Below are 27,370 nucleotides of genomic sequence, written 5' to 3'. Positions count from 1 at the left end.
CATGTTATCTTTATTAGTTTTGACAGAGAACGTGGCTTGAAAGTTAAGCTTTTAAAAGATGCTTTCAAATATTCCATTTGGGAATGTATAGAGGAGAGATGCTGAGTATATTGGGAAATTGATACTAAGGATAGAGCTGCCAGGAAAGAGGAAACGAGGAAAGCCTAAGAGAAGTTTTATGGATGTGGTGAGAGAGGACATGCAGGTTACGTAGGGCCCTATGAAATCAGTTTTATTTTTTCATAAATTCAGTTTTTTTTTTTGGATTTTCGGGTTTTCACTGTTTTATTTTTTCCTTGATTCTGATTTTTTTTTTTGTTTTTACTGTAAGTAGTAACAGCTACAACAAAACAAGCAATAATGAAGTGGCACTTTACATTCATTTTAATGAAACCACACACTAGCACAACTGAAACTTACTTTGCAGTTCCATTCATCTGGTTGGAGCCCAGATCCTCCATGATGCTGTATGCTTAGACTGCAGTAGAACGGTGAGTGCCCTCCAGAATTGTAAGAGCTGTTAGTAGTTTGATTCATCCTTCTGAGATGAAGGTTAATTTCACTTTAAAGGTCTAGGATATTTATTACATCTTGAAGTGATGTATTCTTGGCCAGAAAGAACTTTTTTTGTAGAGGTGAATATGTTCAGAGAAATACCCTACTGATTTGAACCTGCTATTCCACTTGGTGTTTCCTGGCAGGCTTCTTGAAGAAGGCAGACTTTACCCACATCACTAGTGATGCAGCCTCTCACTAAGGTATTATAGTGCTGTCAGGTCTCTCCCACCAACTGATGACACAAGCAGGTTGAATGTACACTGTTAGGCATAATCCCTTTAAAAACTTACTGGTATGCTTTCAGACAGTATGATGCGTTGTCTGTAATCACTGCTAAAACGTCATTAAGATTCAGCAGGTTGTTGTGAAGGGGCCTGAAATGCTGCTTGTGAAAAGTTGGAAAAGTTGCAGCTCTCCATAAAGATAAATTCTGCCATAAAGTACTGACTTCAGTACCTGTAATTGTAATTATGTAAATTATTTCTAATGATTAAGTGCATTAATACATCTGTATCTTCATCTAAGGCATATTTTAAAATAGTTTGCTTTTGCTTTGTAATGAATTAATATGCAAAACACAATCCAGGAATTTAACAAGAAAAAAGAAAGTGAGACCCTCTTTTAAGGGCTCATTGCATCTGAGGAGAAGCCTAATCTCCTTCTGAGGTTTGTAGATGCTGAGTTTATAATGGAAGAGTCAAATGTGGACCTTAACACCGTGAGGCAAAACGTTTATTAAATCCAGAAACATCGTTGTTAATTTTTAAAAGGGAACCCGTTAGCAACCAGTGATGTTCACTAATAACATTTTTCTACAGAGAGACTATTAATACCAGTTAAATATAATTTCATATACAGTTAGAACTGCCTACATAAAAGAATTAACATACAGCCAAATGTTTAATCATTAATTTATTGGGAAGGTTTGTAACAGTAACCCCTTCAGTCTCTAAATTCCACACATTTCCATTTTTAAATCTAAAACCTGTTTTTTGGAGTTAATTCCGTGTTTTCTGCATTGCGGAAATAATAGGGCCCTGTTGATGGGTGTGATAGAGCAAGATGCAGAGGACAGGAAGATATGGAAAAAGTTGTTCCGCTCTGGCAGCTCCTAATGGGAGCAGCTGTAAGAAGAAGATGATGGAGGACCAGTTGTTGGGGCTTAGTTAGTTTCCTTTGTTAGATATTAAAGTTTGGTATAAGATAAATTTGAAAGCACTATATTTGTTCAGCAATAAAATGAATCCTGAAGAGTATCATTTGCCTACTAATTGCTCATGCAGTGTAGTGTTAATCTTCAACTTTAAGGTGTCTTAAGAAAAAAAACAAGATATATCAACATTTTGGGTCAAAAGTATCGCAGTCTCCATTCAAGTCTATTATAGTAAATCTCTCTATTATATAAAAAAAATCCTGGGACGAGACAAAACTTTTTCAGAGAGATAATTTCAAGTCCCGCGAGACGAGACTTTGTGCCAAGAGATTTTACCACATACAGCGCCAGAAATAAAAGAAAAGGACTGGAATACAAGTACAGCATCGTAAGGAAGTTCAAAAATGTTGGCGTGATACACTTGCAGAGCAGGCTAGAGATAATGAAAGTACTAAAATTCGAAAGTCTCAAAATACAAACGGAAATTATTACTCGGTAAAATAACGCAACAGTGAAAAGAGATTGAATATATGGACATGATATGACAGAAGTATGTATATATTGTTCATCTTTAAAGCTTGATTGTCTAATTCATGTTGCTATCAGGGAAAAGTAGTGTTTCTTCCCAATAAAGAGGTGTATCTCCAAGAAATAAAAGATTTGTTATTTGGTTAAAGGGAAATCCATAAATACTACTGGCAAAATATCCGAATCTACAATAATCTGTTTGCGTTCGCATCATTTAATGCTCAAAATGTAGATTTACACGATTCAGGACCATACACTATGAGAATCTGTGGTCTCACAATAATTAAAGCTACTATAAGTTTAATTTCAAAGAAACCACAGTTTGGTCAGGTTTATATTTATGATCACGGAGAAGTGATGCAACATAGAATTTTTCTTGGAGTTCTATATGAATCCAAAAGATCACGTTTGCATATATAATAAACCAACATGTGACGAACTGTCAGTGATAATAGTTTCGAAAGACTGAGATATCAAAGACAGAGTTGATATTCGTGTTTATCCAAAAGCACAGCATGACTTATCGCAAGTGGCAGATCCGGGAAATGACTAACACGTAGGGCCTGCACGGAGGTTAGCGAGAGAAGCAAGGAGGGGGCAGAGCCCCCTAGTTAATAGTAATTATAGCAAATTTTATTATATGCCAGGCAATATCATAATTAAATTAATTGCAGATAGTGGTGAAAATGTAAGCACTTGTCAACTACGACTTGACCTGATTTGCATGAATAAAGAGGTCAGGACTTGAGGCATATTTGAGACTTGCATATGTAGGACTTAATCCTTTCTCTGTGGTCTACCATCTTTACAAAACTGCATCTGAGAAGTGCATATACTGTAATTTAGTTCATAATTGTGAAGGTGATGAATGGAAAATTTGATTTTAATACTGCCTCTGGTCATTACAAATACCTGGTAATGCCATATGGCTTAAATAATGCCCTGGTGTCTTCTAATTGTTTGCCAACTTTATTTTTCGTGACTTACTGGTTTAGTTCAATGTTAGACAACAGTGTCTTCCCAAACAGAGAAAATTTAGCGGCAGGCTGCTGCTGCTACTACACAATTATATAAATGATGAAAACATTTATACCCATAATCATTCCCTAGGTAGTGCTTAAGGATACGTGTAGTGAGAAAGTGCATGATTGGTTGTTAGGCAGAATATCGCTTCTGTTCTCTGTTTAGTTGGTCTTTGTGGCCTTAAGTGATTCTTGCACTGGTGGTGTATCCCCATGTTTTGCTTTCTTCAGAAATACCTAGTTACACTTCGAAATGAGTGTCTTAAATATTTTGCAAACAGGAGAAAGACAATCCATAATGCAAATCTTTTGCCAGCTGCATCATAAGGTAGTAATTACAATTAATTGCTCCCGACCCCTGTAGAAAAAATGTGCATCTTAATTGCCGACATTAAATCTTAACAAACAGAGTGCTAATAATGTTAGAGTAAAGCTTTTGGAGGCGGTCTGAAAACTTTTGGCACTGTCAACTGCTGTTATCAATGGATCGTAGCAATGTCACACAGTTATGCAGCTATGTGAGATTTTTTGATGGGGTGTGCTTCTAGAAAGAACTTCTTGTACTTGTTTAGTTGGAAGCATATACTACAAGTGAGATGATTTTTCAAAAGTTGGTCTCATTCTTTGATGAATGCCATCTTGATCTGCAAATATTACTCTTTGTTACCGACAGTGCCCTATCTATGTTTGGTGCAGCACAAGGGTTAGTAGTTAGGCTGTCTGCAGTTGTCCCTCGTATGCTGTTTTTGCATTGTATGTTTCATAATTCTGTGCTTTGTGCAAAGGTCAGTGGTGAGTGTAAGCATACCATGAACTCTGTTACAAGTAACTTTCATTAGTTCAACTTTCACCCTGCAGAATCGCCTTTTTTGCCAGCTGCTGGCTGACATGTCGGCAGAGGCAACTTACTTGTACATAGTGATATCAGATGGCTCTGCAAAAGAAAGTTTGTGAATTTTTCCTGTGAATGTGAGCAAATTGTGTATTTCTTGCATAAGTGTAAACACAAACATCTTGGAGCAAATGCAGGATAAACAATTTTTCATTTATCTGTATATAATGAATATATACCAATCTAATGTTCTAGTAGTGAATATGTGATTTACATATGTATATATAATACTGCAAGAAAGAGGAATACATGTTTATATTAATGATTCTAGTTACAGACTTTGATGTTTATTTTGATTCTTGGTGTATATTTATAATTAGTTCTACTATTCTAATCTAAAGTTAATCTGTTGGCTACTGTGCATTTTAATGAAGAACTCCATATCCTGTTATATTCAGACCTTCTTGATAATGATCTTGGGTTTTGTTCTCTAAAACAAATTTGCCTATATGCGCTTGTTTTACCAATATTTAGTTTGGTAAATATACATAATGCTGTGTAGCATTATTTTACAAGTGGAATGATAATATTTGGACCTATAATAAGGGAATCTCATGCTACTTGATCGATTGACCCAGATTCATATATATATATATATATATATATATATATATATATATAGGGGGCGGCACGGTGGCGCAGTGGTAGTGCTGCTGCTTCGCAGTTGGGAGACCCGGGTCCACTTCCCGGGTCCTCCCTGCGTGGAGTTTGCATGTTCTCCCGTGTCTGCGTGGGTTTCCTCCGGCGCTCCGGTTTCCTCCCACAGTCCAAAGACATGCAGGTTTGGTGGATTGGCAATTCTAAATTCGCCCTAGTATGTGCTTGGTGTGAGGGTGTGTTTGTGTGTGTCCTGCGGTGGGATTGGCTCCAGCAGGCCCCCGTGACCCTGTGTTCAGATTCAGCGGGTTGGAAAATGGATGTATGTATATGATTATACTGTATATATATCAGTTTATAAAATTAAATCTTCTGCATAACCAGACAAATAGAAGCTTTATGTCCTATATTAAAGTCTATTTTTATAATTTAAACTATAGACCACAGGTGTTTTACCAGTTACCAGTTCATTTTTATTAACAAAATGAAATTCTGCAGGCTTCCATAAAGGCTTCTTCAGGGACCATAAAGTACTAAATAAACAGAATTTCCTTAAAATACATGGTTTAACTAATACAATATATACAAAAATATTTATCTGTAATACATATGGCATAAAATAAAGTAAAATGCTCCTCACATTTACAAGCTGTCATATTGTGTAGTTTTTTTTGTGATGTGCCTATCTGAAACAAAGCATAATTAAAAACCGTAGGTTTGACTACTTCTCTAAGAAAAAACAGTATACTTTATACACTCACATAATCGAATAATTGATATTGGGAATTTAAACACTGCTTAAATTTAAATATACTTGAACTTACGTTTTAATGATTTTAAATCATTAATTGCACTACAGCTTATTGCTGTTAAAATGACTGTGTTTATGCAAGTGTTTTTTTCTTCTTCAGTGTATCAACTAGATATTCATAATTCTAGAGGTGCAATTATAAAATATAGATTTCCATTTTTAATTATGTAGTACTTATTTCTTACCAAAACATACTGTATGATGCAAAGCAATGAATAATAAACACAGTATAAAGCCTATTACAGTTTACAATACAATACAATACAGTTTATTTTTGTATAGCCCAAAATCACACAGGAAGTGCTGCAATGGGCTTTAACAGGCCCTGCCTCTTGACAGCCCCCCAGCCTAGACTCTCTAAGAAGACAAGGAAAAACTCCCAAAAAACCTTGTAGGGAAAATGGAAGAAATCTTGGGAAAGGCAGTTCAAAGAGAGACCCCTTTCCAGGTAGGCTGGGCATGCAGTGGGTGTCAAAAGAAGGGGGTCAATACAATACACAGAACAGAACAAATTCTCAATACAGCATAAAAATAAAAGTTTTAGAAGTACGGAGCAAAATTTAACAGTAGATGCTATCATATAATAAGCTTTGGATATTTTTAGAGTCCTGGAGACCTCATCCATCAAGCTGCCTCCCCCATTTGGCCATTCCACGGCTAAAAACAGTGCTGGGCCAGCCAATCCAATGAAAGGACCCCTCTTTCCCATGATTCCTGCGATCCTCCATCAGGGATGACTTTACCATAGGCAGGCAAAACAACTTGGCAGGTGAGCCGTGGCACCAAGTGCCACATTTGAGTACCAAGAAGAGAAACAGAATAGGTGAGGGTTAGTATTCAGTTACAACTGTCATGTTACTTATGTTTTAGTGCTAATGACTAACAACAGAGATGCAGTATGTACAGTTAATCAGCAGCTCTAATAAATTAAAAATGTTTTGGCTTTTTTGTTTTTTAATACACAGAATCACTCAGCAAGTTTATTCTGTTTCCTTTTATACTGCATCACGTGTTCATAACAAGAAAGAAGAAGGATTATTACTACAGTATTTTAATGAACTAGCTTACTTTGCATAGACTTTTCAATGATTTGGTTTCATAAGAATAACAGCTTCAAAAGTAAAACTTGCAGATTTAGCTCACCTGCGAAGAATAAATGTATTTTGAATATGCAGCAGCATTTAGCTCTGTTACTTAGTGTTTCAGCATCTTCAGCATCTAGAAAAAAAAAAATTAAACCGAGAAATCTTTTCCAATAGTAAATTGATTTTTATTGCTATTTATTTGAATAAATTGTGTGTTCTTAAAGTAAAAAAGGTGCAGTTTAAATTTCCATATTAATAGTAATGTTACCATAACAGTGCTATTTTTCAGGAGGGACAAGCTCACACCCAACCTCCCCCAGGGTGCCCCTGCTGCTAGATCAGACTTACGTGGTGTTGAATTGTTTTGTTAAGTTTGAGTTCATTATATGGAATTAAATTTTCCTCTAATAACATAAATAATAATAAAAAGAGATTTCTATGAGAAACACTACATTGATGAAACAGTTAAAACCTCAGTGTTGAAATTTAACAGGAAAGACATAACTCACACAGTACTGCGTTTTTGAATTGAAGGTCTGTCTCTCTCTCTCCCATATTCATTGGTCAAGAATCCTGTCTTCAATTTAAACACAGATGTCTGAATTGTTTATCCTCCGTTCTCATGAAAAGTGAACCACAGCAATTTATCATGCCTAATTAGTATATTTTAAATTGGAGATGAACCAAAAATAAACAAGTTGATATATAACTCTTAACATGAAAATACATAGTTATTAGAAAGCTTTCAGCTAAGTCAGTTTGAGTTATCCACTTCATCACTGAGGTTTCTTATTCCTGGTAGAGTTAAAAATTACTGGCTATAAGAAGTAGTGAAAATTGACCAGGGATTAATAAAGCGTTGTGATTTTGTGTTGTAATGGGTTTTGCAGAGATGCATACTTTGTTTTATTTACTCACTTAAATATACTGTGTTCATATAATAGAGTTATCAAATTATGCAAAGGTTGGTGCTCAAATACTTAGTATTAAAATAATTTAATTTTTGAATATAGGCTAAAAGTTATACATTGAGGCCACTTCATGTATGTTTGTATATGATTCATTATTACTAATATATTTGTTTTTTTGCTTGTGGTGTGTCTGCAAAGCATTCAGCGCTATGGCTTGTGTTCCAGTGCTTACTTACAAAAACATGATTTCTTGTGCATGGACAGTAACATAATCAACAAGAAAGGTGGAACCCAGGACACTTCAAATTGCTTGTAATACATAAAAAATTGCATATGATTACTTAAACATGTTACATGCACTTGTGTTGTTAGCACACCCCCACCCTTTACATAAAAAGAACAGTGAGGTTATTTATAAGTAAGACTACAAACTAACAGTTAAAAACTATTAAAATCTAATCATCGAAGTAATGTGCAAACACACGCAAAATAAAGAAGTACTGCAGCATAGTGTGTCTGTCCAATATCCATGCATCACCATTTATTAAGTTTTAAAAAAAATGTTTTTTTATATTATTCAAATTGTATATTAATAATTTGGTATACATTTCAATGTCATACATGAATACATGAAACACAATTTTACTATCTGTGACAGAGCTCAGTTTTCTCATGGTAATATGACATTTCAAGGCCTTATAATGATGCAAGAAAATGAATTAACTAGTATGCTATGTTGTGATTTGTTACTTTAACCTCAAATAAGTGTAAGCAAGTTATTATTTCATTTCTAAAACACCTTTATTTTTTGTTATGGGTACCTTTGAAGCAGTAAGATCACTGAACACATGGTATATTTATTTTTGGTATTTGCTGATACTACCCAAACTTTGAAAGTGTATTTTTTTCAGGGAATTCTTAATTTTGTTATTTTTGAAATACTGTTAAAGTCACTACTTGAACTCCATTATTAACAGTAATGACTTAAATATACTTTTGACATATATAATGCATTTCTATAAATGCAATACATTATGCACTATGTCTATAGCAACATCTCAAAATGTTCACTCAATAAGCAACATGGGATTAAAATTTAATTATATTTTCTTTCTTTATTACTAGTGTCTTGCTGCTACATGCGCACTGTTACCATACGTCTTCATCCTGCGTATAAGTTTACACATCAGTTATTCCCCTGGGTCCATGCATTCAAGTGCCTCTCCCAAAATGTTTTGGAAAATGTGTATTTGCCAATTCCTCTAGCGTTGCGCCCTGGACAGAAATAATTCCTGGAAAGACCCCTCAGTATTTAAATGGACATATTTATGCAGAACAATCAAACCACACAAACAGACTGACTGTTACAAGGAAAGATGTAAAAATCTTGCCTGAAGAAGGGGCCTGAGTTGCCTCGAAAGCTTGAATATTGCAATCTTTTTAGTTAGCCAATAAAAGGTGTCATTTTGCTTGACTTTTCGCTGTATTCATAATGGCTAACACGGTACAACACCCTAATACTTCAATAAAATGCTGCATTCATTTAGCTTATTTAAATAGCATTGCACAAAATTATATGTAATCACAAAAGATGTATTTGAGACATAAACGTGAACTGTGGGTGTAAAATAGAGTAACAGTAGAATCAAATGTGAGGTTTTAAGAATCTGAAAATGTATTACATTGCATTTTCACTGATCCCAAATGGTTCTATCAAACTTGTAAAAACAGCAGCTGTAAAGAAAATAATCCACAGCTTTGATAAGAGTTTTCTGTGTTTCACAATCTGTCAATTTTTGAAAAACTTTTCAAATGGTTAATATTTGAAAACATTTAACTGTTTTCAGTAAGTTAAAAAATAAACAAATAAATAAAAGATGAAATTGTGCGAGAACACAATTCCTATATAGCGTTTCCTCCTGCAACAGTACATATGTAATCATTATTCATGATGAAATTTAAAAATAGGAACTAAATATCAAGAGACTTCAAAAAATAAAAATAAAAATCATGTCAAAGTGCCCAATTTTGATATATGTTTTGATATACTTGGATTTGGAAAGCTGATCTGTTTTTTGTGTTATCCATTGTTTTGCTGTTTTAGAAGTGGACAAAATTGATTTATGAAAATATGTTTTCTTTGGACAACCGATGAATGTATCACCACACTGAAAATTGTCTGCAGTTGAAATTTTCATTTGTTGTGGTGTGTTTTTATTTTTTATTTATTTTTTTTTTTATGATAAAATTTTGCCAAATTGTCATACTGAAAAGAAAATTTAAAATAAATGTAATAGTAGCACCTATGTAATAGTAGTAGTGTAATAGTAATGTTATAGCAACATCCTAATTAACCTAATATCTATTTATTTTTACACAGCTGAGACAGTTACAAGAAATGGCTCAATTACATGAAGGCTCTTCAGCTGGCAACACCATGGAAACTTCAAACTTTGCACATGTTATCTTTCAAAATGTAGCTAAAAGCTATCTTCCACATGCTGCATTAGAATGTCACTATACTCTTACTCAGCATATCAAGCCTCATCAAAAAGACTGGGTTGGCATTTTTAAGGTAAGCACAGTTTTCAGTGTTTTAAATTGAATAATGTTTAAGCATTGAAAAGTTATTTATCAATATAATATACCATCGCACCAGTTTAATCACATACATGCATCAGTCTTTACTCTGAATGTGAGAAAATGTACAGGAGATGTGGAACACAAGCAGTTACAGTATTTGCAGATTTTCTTGTGGTATTTTAGTGTATCCACCTTCCATACTCCCATTTTGTCTATATATAGTGGCAGGAGAAAGTTTGTGAACACATTTGAATTACTAATACTTCTCCATTAATAGAAAATGTGGTCTAAAGTCACAGTAATAGACAAACATAATCTTTTTAAACTAACAAAAAAACTATAATAGCCTTTCTCAATGCAGGACACATTGTTTAAAAGTTACAGTCCAGGCTGGAAAAACGTAGTGAGCCCTTGCACTTGTAACTAGTAGAGCCTTGTTTAGTAGCAGTAATCTGCAAGTGTTTTCTGTTGGTGCTGATAAGACTCGCACAAAGGTCAGGAGGAATTTCAGGCTGTTCTTTATTTTTACAAAACTGTTCTAGCTCATTGATGTGAGGAACAGTAAAATATAAATGCGACACAAAGTAGAAGTACTCTATAAATTATAATAGCCTTGTTCTGGTTTTCTGGAAGTTTCAAATATTTTTTTCTGGCTGCTGGTAATTCCAGCTTTGCACAGCTGCAGTGACCTCGTGATTTTCTCAGAATAATTTACCCCCTAGAAACTCCTTTATCAGTCCCACCAACTGGAAGTGCTGTGGAGCCAAGTCAGGACTATAGGGTGAATGAGGGATTACATCCCACTTTGCATTTACATTAAATTGTGGCAGTGTGAGGGTAAGTGTTACCATGAAGAAACAAAATGAGTCTTGTTGTTTTCTTTATTTTGAGTGAATAGCTGGCTTCACTTTTTCACTCTGAGAAAAGGATTTAGAGCATTGAAAAGAAAATGGCATATGTTAACATGTAGCATTTTTAGAAAATTATTATTTTACAGCACACCTCCCTGCTTTGCTCCTGGCTAGTCCTCACCAGATTCCATCCCGTGCCTGCCTGCGCCCACCTAGTTTCTCTTGTGTCCACCTCAGGTTCCATTCCGCTTCCGTTTGCATTCCTGCTTTCCTCTTTAAAAGGAACTTGAGTCAGGCTCATAGCATGGTTGGATTAAGGGGGTCATCACACAGATGCAAGAAAATCTGTTTGTGATTGTTTTTTTGTTTATTCTTCTTCTCAACAGAGTCACAGTTTATCTTTGATAGCATTTTCAAAAAATAACAAATCGATAGATGAATAGATAAAGAGTGACCAGACATTCTGTTTTTCCCTGATGATGTCCTGTTGAAACAGCATTCTGGGTGATATTTATAAAATCCCCAAAGTTGTGCGGGATTTTCTCCTGATTGTTACTTTGCCTGTGTAAACAAACAGCAGGCCTTCAGATTTTGTTTGATCCGTATACAACATATACATATTTTGTAGTCAGTGTTACTCACATGCAGCGCAGTGTTTATTTGAAAAAAGCACACACACAAGTTTGACTCAAGTGACAGCTTGGAGGACAGGGCAGAGAAATGTTCTTATTCAACGCTATTGTAAAAGAACAAAAGGTGGCCAAAAACCAAAAGTACACATTTGCACACAAGTACAATAGCAATAATATTAACTATTTTTAGTAGGACATAACTAGTAGGAAGCAAAATGTGGGATCAGGAGAGCAACTGCAGAAGTGGCAGACTAGTTTAACCGTTTATGGACTCTGTGAGTCACTAAATGCTTTTCTAAGAAATTGAATGTAAACTAAGATGTTTAAAATGATCAAATTGTTGTATATGAACTCATGTCAGGTTTTGATTATATCCCTGCCACTTTTAAAAGCAAAATCTGGTCTTCCTTGTAGTTACATGCTGCTCTGGTATGCATACCGTTAAGAGAGGAATTTAAATACTTGCAATTCACACACACACCTGCAAGATGTGAGATGATCTCAACACAGCAGCCCACTTAACTAACCACAAACACACAAAGGTATGTCTACAGATACAAAGGAAAGGGAAAAAACAGCAGCACTCCAACCAGTAATCACTATTGTGCACCACTATGTCTGCAGTGATAAATTAGAAGACTCTGTTTAAAAAAAAAAAAGAAAAAAGAAAGGAGTGTGGCATTACAGACACATGCACAATACCTTTTCTTCTTTTCTGATTGTGTGCAGTGTTACTGTGAATCCATATTGGTCCTAAGATCAATGATAAAATTAAAAGTATTTATTTTTCAAGAATTTTCTCAGACATTCATCAACACACTGACCGGCTGCTGAACACTGCAGGAATCAAGCTGAGTCATCTGCATCCACACACTACCGTTAAATTTTAGTCTCTGGCCACAAAAAAAAACAAACAAAAAAAAAAATACAGACCATTAGTCTACAGCACCAGTACAGTGCATTGGAGAGTAGAGGAATGGAGAGCTGAGTACAAAGTTTTTGGAAACTTCTTTCCGATACAGATACTGGTACAATACCATTTTAAAAACTTGTTTTTTTGTTACATTTTCAGTATTGGTATACCGCGTAACCCTATGCAGTATCTATTGCTCTCCCCAGGTATGTGAAAAATCAGTGATGGTATAACTCTATACTTAGATATTGCAAAGTCTCAATAGTTTTGTGAAACTCGAAGTTAATTGCATGATGCTGTTGGTATCCAGAGAGTGGAAAAGTTTCTTGGTTGTAGCCTCTTTCAGAGGTAACTGCTGGTACTCTCTTTTTTTTCCATAGTTGAGTAATAGACACTCAATAGGTTTCTCCACCCAAAGCATAGGGGTTTATATGAAATGAAAAAATTTGATTGATCTTGCAGCGGTTGCTCTACAAATACCATTCTGAGGATGGGTATTGGGAATATAGGATATAGAGACATGCGTAGCTCTTCAGATATGAGTCTGTAAACTCTATATTTATTAATATAATTGTTTCTTTAAATAATAAATGTAAAGGCAATGTAAATAGACACTGGTTGGTGTGTCCCCAGTGCACCAAATGATCTACTTTAGCTACATAGTGTTTGTCTCCTAGTTGTGCAAGGTGAAATTACACTAAATGATAATAACTGTGTAACATGGCAGAGTAATCTTCTTTTTTTATTTTTTTTTTGGTAGAGCTTCCATACACCTTTGGAAGAAAGAGATTATTTTTGATTGACTTACCCTACTATTCATGCCTGCCTGTCCAATTCAAAAATAGTTGCTCACGGAACAGTACACCTTACTGTTAAACATTTTTTATGTCTCTTGCAGATCAGTTAGATCAAGTGGTATCTGATCATTAAGACTCTTTGTTCTGTTCTGTATATGTTGGCCTTTTAATAGAGATTCAAAATTCTTTATTTCTCTCTTAATATAAAGCAACACTTTTATTCATTTGCCATTAACAATAGATTGACTTTTGTGTAAGGGTACACATTGCTGTGAACCCTAAAAGCTCATTTTATGTTTCTCCCCTTGCACAGGAACTGTCCACTAGCCCCAACATGTTTTTTCCTGGTAAATTTTTTCTTTTCATTTATATAAACTGGTCTTTTTTATTGGATGTCTTCTAAAATGGGCAGGTTAACAGGATGTGGAGGTGAGAGAAGTTTCTGCCTCAGTTGTCTGTTCATTTACTATTGCCTAGGTAATCTGATTACTTTATCTGCCAGTGGTTGTCCAGACTGGGCATGACCCCTCCTACTGCTCCAGATGTAGAGCACAAAGCATGAAAACATGTAACCAACTTGGTTCCTTTTTATTGAAGGACAGAGGTTCAAAATGAAAAAAAAATGTTGATTGCTGTTTAACATGTAGCTGAGTGCTTTTTTTTTTTTTTTGCAAAATCACCTTTTTTCACTATTTAATATGTTAGTGTGTGATAGTCATACAGGCCAAACTTGATTCTCGGAATGCACCTCTGTGGACAACTTGATTAAAATTCTGTCACTGAAAGCTCCACCAATAGGGTTTTTTTTCTGAAAAATACATAAAATAACATTGGAAAGATGGAGAGTGCAAATTAAACTGATCAAAAGACTTGAGAGATAAGTAAAGTTAAAACTGTTGTTATCTATTGAAGAGCTCAGTAACACAAGTTAACTGAAGCTTCATTAATTTATTAATCTTGCTGTCACTTTGACTGTTATATCACTACATGGCATAGCATCAGCTGATAGTGTTATAGAGAAGTGTTATAGTTTGTATGTATACCACACATAAAAACAATGTATCTATATTCAGTTATGGGATGTTTAGCATTTCCAGTTTGAAAGTCAAGTTAAATAACTTTAGTTACTCATTTAGATGTCCTGTTAATATCCTCTGGTTCTTCTGGAGTCATATCAGTGTTGTTAGGCACATTTACTGTTTTGGGTGTACTGAGAATTGAAATTATCCTTTGGCTGCTCTTTAACAACTTGCTTAACAATAGATCTTTTGGCCTCCTTTTAACCAGGCATGATGGCACACTGTGTAGTTTGGTTACTTATGTTATAGTTAATCTGTTTGTGGATGCAACTGCCTTTTCTTTCAACCTCATATACAGGTGCATCTCAATAAATTAGAATATCATCGAAAAGTTGTTTCAGTAATTCAATTCAAAAAGTGAAACTCATATATAGATTCATTACACACAGAGTAATATATTTCAAGCGTTTATTTCTTTTCATTTTGATGATTATGGCTTAAACTTAATGAAAATCCAAAATTCAGTATCTCAGAAAATTGTGAAAAAGTTCAAAGTTTTAGTCTCATGGTGTCACAATCCACTCAGTTAATTAACCCAAAACACCTGCAAAGGTGTCCTGTACCTTTAAATGGTCTCTCAGTCTGGTTCAGTAGGCCACACAATCATGGGAAAGACTGCTGACTTGACAGTTGTCCAGATTGTCCAAGTTGCTTGAGGTCCACTGTGAAGTTTACACAGTCAGTGATGATTTGGGTAGCCATGCCATCTGCTGGTGTTGGTCCACTGTGTTTAATCAAGTCCAAAGTCAGTGCAGCCATCTACCAGGAACTTTTAGTGGATACTATGCTTCCTTCTGCTGACATTTAACCATTAGTCAAATATAACACAAGTAAACACAAAATGCAGTTTTTAAATGATGGTTTTATTATTTAGGGAGAAAAAATCCAAACCTACATGGCCCTGTGTGAAAAGTAATTGCCCCTGAACCTAATAACTGGTTGGGCCACCCTTAGCACAGCGCTTGCGATAACTTGCAATGAGTCTTTACGCGCTCTGGAGGAATTTTGGCCCACTCATCTTTGCAGAATTGTTGTAATTCAGCTTTATTTGAGGGTTTTCTAGCATGAACCGCCTTTTAAGGTCATGCCATAGCATCTCAATTGGATTCAGGTCAGGACTTTGACTTCCAAAGTCTTCATTTTGTTTTTCTTCAGCCATTCAGAGGTGGATTTGCTGGTGTGTTTTGGGTCATTGTCCTGTTGGCTTGAGTTGACTAACAGATGGCCGGACATTCTCCTTCAGGATTTTTGGTAGACTAGAATTCATGGTTCCATCTATCACAGCAAGCCTTCCAGGTCCTGAAGCAGCAAAACAACCCCAGACCATCACACTACCACCACCATATTTTACTGTTGGTATGATGTTCTTTTTCTGAAATGTTGTGTTCCTTTTACGCCAGATGTAACGGGACATTTGCCTTCCAAAAGTTCAACTTTTGTCTCATCAGTCCACAAGGTATTTTCCCAAAAGTCTTGGCAATCATTGAGATTCTTAGCAAAAGAGACGAGCCCTAATGTTCTTTTGCTTAACAGTGGTTTATGCCTTGGAAATCTGCCATGCAGCTTTTGCCCAGTCTCTTTCTTATGGTGGAGTCGTGAACACTGACCTTAATTGAGGCAAGTGAGGCCTGCAGTTCTTTAGACGTTGTCCTGGGGACTGTTCCATGTTTTTGCCATTTGTGGATAATGGCTCTCACTGTGGTTCACTGGAGTCCCAAAGCTTTAGAAATGGCTTTATAACCTTTACCAGACTGATAGATCTCAATGACTTCTGTTCTCATTTGTTCCTGAATTTCTTTGGATCTTGGCATGATGTCTAGCTTTTGAGGTGCTTTTGGTCTACTTCTCTGTGTCAGGCAGCTCCTATTGAAGTGATTTCTTGATTGAAACAGGTGTGGCAGTAATCAGGCCTGGGGGTGGCTACGGAAATTGAACTCAGGTGTGATACACCACAGTTAGGTGATTTTTGAACAAGGGGGCAATTACTTTTTCACACAGGGCCATGTAGGTTTGGATTTTTTTCTCCCTAAATAATAAAACCATCATTTAAAACTGCATTTTGTGTTTACTTGTGTTATATTTGACTAATGGTTAAATGTGTTTGATGATCAGAAACATTTTGTGTGACAAACATGCAAAAGAATAAGAAATCAGGAAGGGGGCAAATAGTTTTTCACACCACTGTATATTTATATGTTTAAATGGGGCTCTATTTAGGAGACCTTCCAGCTACTGAAAGCTTACCCATCATCACTACAGGTTTTCTATCTGTCATACCATATTAACAAGAACAAGTTCTCTTTGCTGTTTAAATCGCCATCCCTGCTCTGAGCTCTGTCTCACGAGTGTTGAATTGGTTTAGAAATTTCAAATTGAATGTACCTTCTTATTGTTCTCAGACACTTTTAACACAAATTCTCCCATGGTTATCTCTAGATGTATAGATTATGCATGTGACTCTGTGAGACTAATGTATGGTGATGACTAGGGCTGCCTAATTAGACAAGGATTGAAGGTTTGAATATTCAGATTAAAAATAAGTAACTGTTCCAATATATTTAAAGCTAGCTTGAATATTGTGGGTATGGTATATTTGGTTGTACTGTATGCGATTTTTTTTTATTTTTTTTATTTCTTATTCATATTTTTACTTTTTTGCACGGAGTTAGTCTGCATAGCATGGCATACTTATGAATTATGCTCAGTTATTTAAAAGAAGCAAGTGAAAATAGCAACCTTGAAATAAATGTGACACTTGAAAGCATAGTAGTCCTTTGCAAAAATGAGATTGTAAGTGGGCACAAGATTACATGATCTTTCCTAGTAATGTTAAATGCAGTCCAAAAAATATAGGCCACTGTTGCAAAACAGATAAGGTGTACAGGACTGGATCCGACTTCATACCTTTCAGCATGTGACACCAGTTTGGTGTTGTGAGCCTGGAGTAGGCAATCAATGAATAATGGACAGAAGTAAACTCAAATCTGTTTACATTTTTCCTCTTACACAGTTATTGCAAAAATTATAATACAGAGGAGTTTATAATATTTTGTATTTATACTATTGTTCCTATTTTAACTTTTTCTCAGTATGACCATGTAAAGCATCAAGTGCTTATAAATCCTGCCTTGTTGCTTAAAATATATATATGAAGACGCAAGTATGACACAAAATCAGAATTTACGGTGCACACAAACTGTTGTGTGTTGTGCTGGACATGACTTGATACATTACAGAGTGGGGTGCCAGTTCAGTGTTACATGTGCTGTCAGTTGATGAATAATAGATGTTGAAACTGTGTGTTAGCAGAGGTAGTTAAACTAGCCATGCAAACACTAAAAAGGCACTTTATAATGGTAATTTTAAAGCTGTCAAAAAAAAAAAATCAGAAATATGGCAGTTATTTTCCTTAGTCATTTAATGATTAAGGACACCAGCTCTTTGGTTGGTGTGATGGATGCTTATCAGTTCTGTTATAAAACAGAAATAACTTAGGGATGTCAGGTTCAGGAGTGAATTGGAGCAAATTCAGCAGCTGAAAGGTATATTTATAGTGGTGTAGAAGTATTTAATACTTTGTTTTTAGTTTAACTGTAAATCCAAGAACAGAGCATTGAGGTGGGAAAAATGTGTTCTAAGTGTTTAAAAACCAAAGGCTGATTGTAAAAGTGATCTAAAGAATTAAGCAATATTGCATAGCATATCTGGTGAAACACAAAGGCAAAATTGGTAGGAGGTAAAGCAAACACCCTTCCTCTATTTTCAAATGTCAGTTTTTGCCTTTGATTATAACATTGTAGAATATTTGAATTTTATTCAAATAGTGACATTCAATCTGACAGCCCTAGTGATGAAACAGTGGCAGTGTTGCCTGTAAAAGGACACCTTGGAGCATGGTAAGATCTTTTTTGGAAGGTAGAATACAGATTTCAGTTTGAAATTCTTTGTTCTCTTACACATTTAGCTCATTGTTTTTAAAAGTAATTTAAGCGATAATTTTGTGCTAGGCACCATTCTTTTCCCTAGTGTGTGTGTATATATATATATATATATATATATATATATATATATATATATATATATATATATATATATATATATATATATATATATATATATATATATAGTATTAATTTTCATCTCAGTAGTGGCTGGTGGACTAAGGTAGATACCGTATGTACGTTCCTCACCTGGCATTATGTAACCTAAAGTAAGTTCTCTGAATTTTGCTGGCATTCCTTAGGCTAGCTTTGAGACCTGTATTACCAAAGTGCAGTATTTGGTTTTGATTGTTTAAATTCCTGTTATTACTAAGGGAACCCAACCCACATATTTAATGGCCAGACTAGTTGGAATAACATACAGTTCTTCAAGGTGTATTCTCTTTGCTGTTATGTATTACATTGTGGGCAAAGTTAAACAGGTTTTAGTTTCTGTTTTAGTTTCTCTGTAGTTTTAGCAGTTGATATTTGAATTGTGTTTCGGTGTGTAGCTTACTGTGCCACTGCATAGAAAAAGTTCTCATTTGCTATTTTCAAATTCACAGCTAAAGTTGTTTCCATTCATGGCATAGAAATGTTATAAGGCCACTTGCTGCGTATTAAGTAGTAGGATAATATCAGATATTTTTTCTATCAGTAGAAATATTTTTTAATATATTATAAATTTGACTGAACTTCACTAATGGAATGCAACAGCCCTTTAATGTTCCATATCGTACTATTAAAAGTCCTAGTAAGTGGTAAACGGTTACTGACAGATTTTATGCATGTGTAAAAAAGTGATCATTGGCAATAAAAGTCGGCAATTTTACATATCTAGCTAAAGTACATTTATAGGGTAATCTGTATATTGGTAATTTAGAATAACAAAATGATTTCTAATTGGCACCTATTAAAGAATGCCACATTGTTTTGTGCTTGAAGCTATTATAACCATAACTTTGATGTAATGCACATGGTAATGATGGTTTTTAATGATATATTTTATATAATAAATTTATAAAATAGTTATTTTTTTCTAAATAAAAAATTTTATTTAACAAATTAAACATTTGAGGCTTTCTGCAGAAATTATGAAAATGTTAACAGTAAAATATTGTACAGTACTTTAAAGTAGTTAACTTGCTGTTTCTCAGATGTTAAGCTTTGCTTGAAACAGATACCATTGCTATTGCATATGTTGTAATATAACTTTGATAGAAGCAATACAACATTTCTGAATAGTTTTCATAAGTGTTTTTGTCATGTACATTTTAAACAATACTAAAGCAAGTTTGATACAATTAGGAAAGTATAATGCTGCATACCTGTTGCTGCTATCTGGGGCATCAGTGGGTTTATTCAGAAAGGAAGAAACAATTAATTCATTATTACACAAGACCTCTTCATTGTTAGCATACGTTAATCTTCAGAGTTTTCATTTTTCCATGGTTGATTTGGATTATTTTTTTTTGGTTCTTTTTATTATCTGCTATTTTATTGATGGCTTTATTGTTGTTTTAAAAAATATAATTGCCAGTATATCAGTTTTAGGGGATTGGGTGTGTCCGAGTAGCTTGAAGTTACTTTTAATGGATAGTTATAAGTGGCAGTATGTTGGCCTTTTTTCAGATCTGTCACATTGAATAGACCCCAGAAAACATGAATATTATTCATAGAATGTTTTGCATGTTTAGTGGATGACACCAAAGTGTTTGAATCTTTGGAATTTTGGTCATCTCCTGCGTTTTGATTTATGCACAGATCTTTATGGAAGCAAAATGAACATCTCTTGCCCTCTAGTGGTTAATGGGCTTCCTACAGTTATTGCTTTAAAAGAAGACCATGAAGTATTTTGTTTTTGATTTGTTTGTTGAACCACACATTCAGATGACACAGATGTTTTTCATATTATAATTACACTTAATAGATGTCGAGAGCTAACTATTCAGTCACACATTTAGTTTTGCTCTCACAATTTCCATTTACAATGTTTTGTACTGTTTTATCATGGCATCATTTTCAATTTGAACTCATAAACTTCTGAAAGATTTGATATTAAGACTTAATGCTGTAGTTTCTTAATTGTATACTGTTATTTCTATATGATTTAACTAAACTGTAATATAAAATTCTCCATTTCATGTGTATTGCTTTAATTGCATTTGTTGTATAAATGCAGTATATCTTCCCAGTAGTCAGTGTCATTTTCTTGTTCTCGCCTGAACCTGCTTGAGCCGTATAGGGCTGTTCTTTGATGTAACAAAAAATGAAAAGTTAAAAGGACCATCAGAGTAGTGGTGAAAAGGAGTTGGGAGTGTTGCCTTAAAGCAAAAGTGAATCAAAACACATAATTTGTAATTAAACTGTCACCACATTGTGCTGAATGATTCATGTGTAGCTGTGCTTATTTCTAAAATCAGCCTTGTAACTACATGTTATCATTATAATTTTAAACTTTATATCAGTTGGAAAGGAAAAGAATTGTAAAATTAATTTGACATGACATAAAATGACTATAAGAAGATAGTAGCTCATGTAAACTGCAGTGTCCGCAAATTTGTGTTAGGTTCATTTGTGCAACTCTGGCCTGCACCTGAATCAACTGGTTTAGGGGTGGGATGGATATGCAAGAAACTTAACAAAGTTATTACTCACCGAACTAATATAATCTAATTTTTCAGTGGTCTGCCCAGCAGTCATTTAATTTATCAATATAGTCCAACAAAAGCACATATCTTTTTGTTTATTTTTATCCACCAAAATACAGAGCAAGATGACTTTTAACCCATGCGATCTTTGATGTTAGTAATAAAGAATTTATTTTCATTGACTTTCATTGCTTCTGCCCCAAAGACAATTTCTTGGACCTTATTAATCACCTAATGATGTTAGCATGCTTAGCGGTTATCAGAATATCCACTGAAGGGTAAAGACAACAGAGGGGGTAGCAGACCACCAGTCCTATGTACAGTGTTATGAAAAAGCCCTACGCCATTCTGGAAAACTATGTTGACAATTAAATGAGTAATAAGTATGTATTTGCTCAATACAAATAAACACTAATGCATTAAAAAGAAGTTCTTCCCCAGTATCCTTTTATATAACTTTATTTAAAGTGTATTTAAACATAATATAGCATGTTGTATTAAGCAGTTTTGAAAGTGTTACAAGTTATAACTATTTACATGACATGATAACTTTATTTTTTACCTTTTTTCAGTAGGTACTTCAGTTCTGATTAAAATTTGATCTTTATGTAACGAGATATGCACAGTTTTTCTGAGCACCTGAACGATTATATTCCACATTTAGCCTCTGCCATCTATGACTTTGTTACTTGTGTTCATTAGTGCCACATTATACAGCATAATTGAGTGCTCCTCTCGGAACGTAAACATGTATTTTTGTGGTTAAATTAGGTCCATAACAAGTCACAGAACACTTGACAACATAGCTATGTTATCGATATCTGTAAAATAAGTAAATTGGGCAACATTGCTTAAATCACTGGTGGCAAAATTTAATACATCCTTGGTTAAATTCTAAGATATGTAATATTGTACTACTTAGTATATCCATCATTCATTTTTAGTTTGCACTAATTCATTTAGAAATTTGGTGTACAAGTTCATTGCATATTGTCACGTTTATCATGTTTGATTCCTACAGCACAACCTCATTGAGTGCTTTGATGATTGTTTGATTTCCAACTTGTACCTTGAATATTCCTTTCTGGCCTATACGGGCGTACCTTTGCATTGGGCTCAACAGTGGCTTCAGTAGTGTACATTTTCTTGTATTAAATAAAACAGTCAGTCCAGTTTGGCTTTCCACAGATTTTGCCAGCTCAGACAAAAAACATAGAACATGGAAAAAAAGTCCCATGATTTTTATATACTGTGTGCTTGGATTCTATTTCAGGAAGAGATTATTGGAAATGCAGCTTTTTATTTAAAATCCTGATGTTCATAAATATAGATACATGATTTGTGCATGTTTTGATAACATGACAGTGTGACTAATAGCTGTTGGTTGAAGTCGTTATTAGAAATAAGAAGATATGGAGGTCAGCACAACTATTTTTATAAATAAAATTTGAGTACGTTTTTGAACTCTCACTTTGGCCAGACATTCAGGTAGCCTCAACACCTAATGCTGCTTTTTCAATATGAGTTAAACAGCTCTGATGACATAATGCTTTAGCAAAAGTGCAAAATCGGAGACCAGCTGCTAATGGGGCTGCTACAACAACATCATTTTTGGAACTAATTGGTAAATACTGAATTTCTGGCACTCATTGGGGTTTTCATCTTAAAGGAATATCCATCAGTACAGCTACTAAAATATGATGGAGACATTGAAGGCACATAAGACGGATATTGATTTATATAGGAGTGGCAGATCACCACAGTTAAAGACTGTGCAGTTCAGTGTCTCATTCTGAATGAGTCTGCTGGCATAAGCAGTAGCAGGTGCCTCATCACTATGAAAGCATCTTTAAAGAGGTATTGTAAATAAACGTATCAGGAGTACATTCTTAGTTACTGATATAAAAATGTTTGCATTTTGAGTTTACACAGCATATATTTTTAGTTGGATCATATTCTTTATAAAATCTACTCTTAAATTCTCCCAAGCATTTGAAGTCTTCAGTTTTTAGATATGTGAGAGGGGAGCAGCCTTCAGTAACAAAACATAGAGCCAGATTTAATGGCACACGGTGTTTATCAGCCTACCCATTTGTAGCGGGGCTACATAGTAGTAATAGTGTTTGTGTTCGTACCACGTGCGTCTTGTTTCCATTGTCCTGTTTACTGTTTGTGTGTGTCAGTGAATGCCGTCCCGATGATGGAAGGAGATCGCAGTCCCAAACCTGGAAAACACCGGTTTTCAATTAATCAGTTACATTCGTCACAGGACTATAAAAACAACCAAGAGAAGAGGAAGAAGGAGGCGAGAAGGAGATTTTCGATATATGACCACGAACCACCTGTACCTACTGTATTTCACATTGCGCTTTTCCATCCAGTTTGTTTTTCATTCCGCCGGACTCACTCCAACACCCTCATCATCGAGAGACCCCGGGGTCGGATCATTTTCCACCACCGCCGAGGATACACGGTGAGGCTGTTCCATTTTTGTTTCCGGGAATTACAAACACTCCATATATCGGTTAACCAGTCATCTGCATTCAGGACAATTCTTACTTGGACTCAAGTTCACGACCGTTCATTTCCGTATTTCATTCATTCTTTTTTGGTATTTGTGTTGTTTGTTATATGTTACAAGGGCAAGGGAGGGGTAGTTATATTCATCTAGGCGTTTGTCACGGTGTTGCTTTGGTGGAGGGATATTTATAATTTATTTAGCTTTTCTGTTTCATTTAATATATCTTATCAGTTTAAGTTTACATATCTGTTTTGCTTTTGTGCTTATTTCCACCGTCGATTGTGGGGAAAAGGTTTAATTTGTTAAAGGTACGGCTTGATTAGATTCAACCTCAGCAATTAATCCAGGCCACAGGTCTTGGAGGTGTAGCTGCCGGCCGGGTAAGGGGCGGCCGTTACACATTATTAAGTTCCACAACAACAGATTAAAGCTATCTGTGTCATGTTTAAAATTGTCACCTAGCTGCTGCTGTGCACCAAAAAGCTCTGAGTAATTAGTACTAGATTGCACCTCCCGCTTTATTTAGTGATTAATTTGCTGGAAAATGGATTAAAAAATGCTGGAATGGCACAATGAGAAGAAAAGTTTAAAATACATATTATTTAAGTAGTACTGAGTTATTGATAAATGAACATCTTATGGTGATAACCATAATTGGCTGTGAGGCCGACCTAGCTATACCATATTGTATTCTTAGGACAATAGTAAGCTATTTGCTGTAGTGGTAGTAGTCTAAAATCATTGAAATTTTTGATTTAGCTCAGCTGATTCACACGTGTCGTCTAATGTAAAACTTGCTTACGCTCGGACACGTGTAAACCATTTTTTATACAAAATTAGGGATTTATAAATCACAAAATTGGTGTGTAAATTGGCTTAAATTTATTGTAAGTTTCTGCCATCTGCAAGTCATATGCAAACCTTTTTTGGTATTGGCATTTTAGCGACTCCAGGCAAAAGAACGATGAAGTGAACAGAAAATTTTGTTTCATTGTGTATTTTATTGACAGGTCAGTTACATTCTGATGTCCGTCCATCCATCTATTTTCTAAACCTTCTTGGTCTAAGCCTGTATTGGATTTTGTTGCCTTATACCATTCATGGTATATCCATTACTATTACTGACATTAGTGACAGTACTATTGACAAATGTAATCTTGCCAACAGACTCCTTGAATCTCAGTCAGGCAAGAATTGTATTTTTGTCATTTGGCAGAAGTGTGGAGTGGAATAGGGCATGCTTTTAAGGTTTTCTATTATAGCTAGTCTTCAATAATCAAGCAATATCTTTCACTTCATAAACTTTATTCACTTTATGTATAGCATATTTAAAACCCCTAACTGAAGTCATATGAGTGATTACATCCTGAATTTCCATTGATAAACTGTGCTGCACTGTGCCTATATAGAAAGAAAGGAACAGGCCAATTAAAAATGCTTGGCTCCACACAAACAGACTTGGTTTGGTATTATCTCTATGCACTTCAGCCAAACGCTGACAGTTTGTCAGCGTAATCATGGTTTATGTAATCACAAGACTTTCGTGATGTGGTCTTATTTGAATTGTAGAGTTGAAGAGAAATGTTTACATCATCAACAGTCTATTTTTATCACAGAAGTATTCTTATTGAATATTTAATGTTCCTAATTTCATATTAAGTTTATAATGAAGTTTATGTTCAGTAGCTTGCATTGATCGTGTGAAACTGGTTGCCCTTGACTTAATTATCTGTTTCCAAGAGCCACAGGCAACCAGCAACTAGCATCATCATCCACCTGTTCCCATTACTCTAGTATCTTATGTAGCAAATCATGTGTTATAGACTAGGCACAAGATTGGCAGTCATATACTGTGAATGTGGCATATTTCATTTCTGTTACTTTATCGGCAAAATGTGTTGTGTTGTATTTTTAATCCCAATTTCACCACCTCTATCAGCTTCTTTGGTCTTTCCGTTAACCTGCACCCCTTTCTCCATAGTGTTGTTGTGTCCAATGAGTTGAAAAGGAAAGTGGCCAAACGGTTTTACTAAACCAATGTAATTCATTCAGATGGGTGCCATTTAACTGTTGGAGATTAAAGAAAAACTACAGAAGAAAGCCCTACAGAGCCAGGAGTCAAGTTATGATCCAGTGGTAAATGGTTAACAAGAAACAGTACCACCACAGTGAACACTGTGGTTCTTGGCCAGGGAAATCTTTTACACATGTAATGGTTAATGGTGGATAGTGGGTTTAAAAAAGGCATGAGAGATAAAGAGAGGTTTTTGTATGAAGGTAAATTCTGCTTTATAGAAGGATGCTCAACACATCATGTTTGGCAAGACCTACATGGAACAGTCAAGTATTCATACATTTTCCTTCATTCTGTTGAGACCCCTTTTGTGTCTGTTTAAATGAGAGGTATTATTTCAGTATGGTTTGTGTTCTAATGAAAAGGCCCTGTTATGTACTAAGAAATATAATTTAAAACCACAACTATATTTTAAGACATTCAGATATTTATATATTTATACATTTGTTCCTTTTCTTATTTCATAGGTTGGCTGGAGTACTGCACGGGATTACTATACATTTTTATGGTCTCCTGTCCCAGAGAATTACACTGAAGGCACGTCAGTTAATCGTGTAGTTGTATTTCAAGGTATGTTTAAAAAAAAAAATAATAATAATAAAAAAAATGTAAGTGTTTTTTCATACAGTGTATCACCTTAAATTCTTTAGCGTACTTGGTTCAATTCAGAAGAATGGGATACTGGAATGTGGTGAAGTTTCATAATACCCCGCTTAAGTTACCTAAATCTCAAGTGATTTTCTTCAGTTTTAACCCACAATACAGATTAAATACAAGCTTATTTTCAGTTATGGTGCTCTGAGGTATTATAAATGTTCCCATGGTGTAATAATTCATTCATATGTAATTGTATCCTTATTTAAAAAGGGATTGTGACATTTATGAAGTGTTGCATCTCATCATTAGCAATATACAGTATGTGTGTGACATTGAGAATACGTAATTATTGTATAATCTCATATGAGTGAAGAGAACAGTCCATTTTACTTTGACACTTGAATTGATGGATCATAATCGTCTTCATGTAGGTAATGCCTTCCACCAGGCATTTCCATTAATTTGACTGTCAGGATACTGGGATTTTTCAGTTAAGAAACATTTGCATTGTATTTGGTCTTTGTTGTAGATGTGTTATACCTTTCGATTTGAACCTCTATGTAATAGTTTTAAACTCTTTAATCATAAACACCATCTGACAAATGCCTTTTACCGTGCCAGCCTCTACTGTAAGGCTGACAGTTCTTTTTCTAACCAAACTAAAATGCGTTTTGGCTGTTAGGCGCTACATGAAAAGTTTGACATACTATTCATTTGTGAGAAGTCCAGATGGGTCGGTATGTAAAAGGATCTCCACCAGCAAATCTTGCTCAGATTATTGCACAGGATTCAAAGCCACTTGGGTCATGCTGTTTTGTGTGCTAACATAAGTTATAAAAATGTAATTTATTAAGGAGAAATGTTACAAGTATTTTTATAATTTCATCTTCCATGGATTTCTTTATTATAGCTTATAGCAAGGTTTGTAAAGTTTTTCATTTTGGGTAGCACAGATCTTGCATTCTGGGTTCAAATCTTGTGCTTGGACATTGTCAGTGTGGCCTTTGTTTACCCCTAAGCACTTTGGTTTCCTTTAGAATCCTCAAAGACATGTAAGGTCAGTTATTTGATGATTCCAAATTGTCCAATGTGAGACTGGTACCTTGTCTAGTACAGTTTCCTGATTTGTGACATA

At 34.9% G+C, this 27,370-nt stretch overlaps 1 protein-coding gene across 2 annotated transcripts in view; it reads left to right on the top strand.

Moving 5' to 3' along the window:
* Nucleotides 1–27,370, top strand: part of tax1bp1b (Tax1 (human T-cell leukemia virus type I) binding protein 1b) — a 105,216-nt gene that overhangs the window by 19,779 nt on the left and 58,067 nt on the right. For both annotated transcript variants that reach the window (XM_039736255.1, XM_039736254.1), the window contains exons 2-3: nucleotides 9,938–10,132; nucleotides 26,106–26,208. In XM_039736255.1, coding sequence (XP_039592189.1) covers nucleotides 9,956–10,132; nucleotides 26,106–26,208 — 280 coding nt within the window. In that variant the 5' untranslated portion in view covers nucleotides 9,938–9,955. The remainder of the gene's footprint in view (nucleotides 1–9,937; nucleotides 10,133–26,105; nucleotides 26,209–27,370) is intronic.

This window comes from Polypterus senegalus, chromosome 15 (assembly GCF_016835505.1).
Source record: "Polypterus senegalus isolate Bchr_013 chromosome 15, ASM1683550v1, whole genome shotgun sequence".
NCBI lineage: Eukaryota > Metazoa > Chordata > Cladistia > Polypteriformes > Polypteridae > Polypterus > Polypterus senegalus.
Note: the sequence above shows the minus strand (reverse complement) of the source record. Positions and strands in the feature narration are given on the sequence as shown.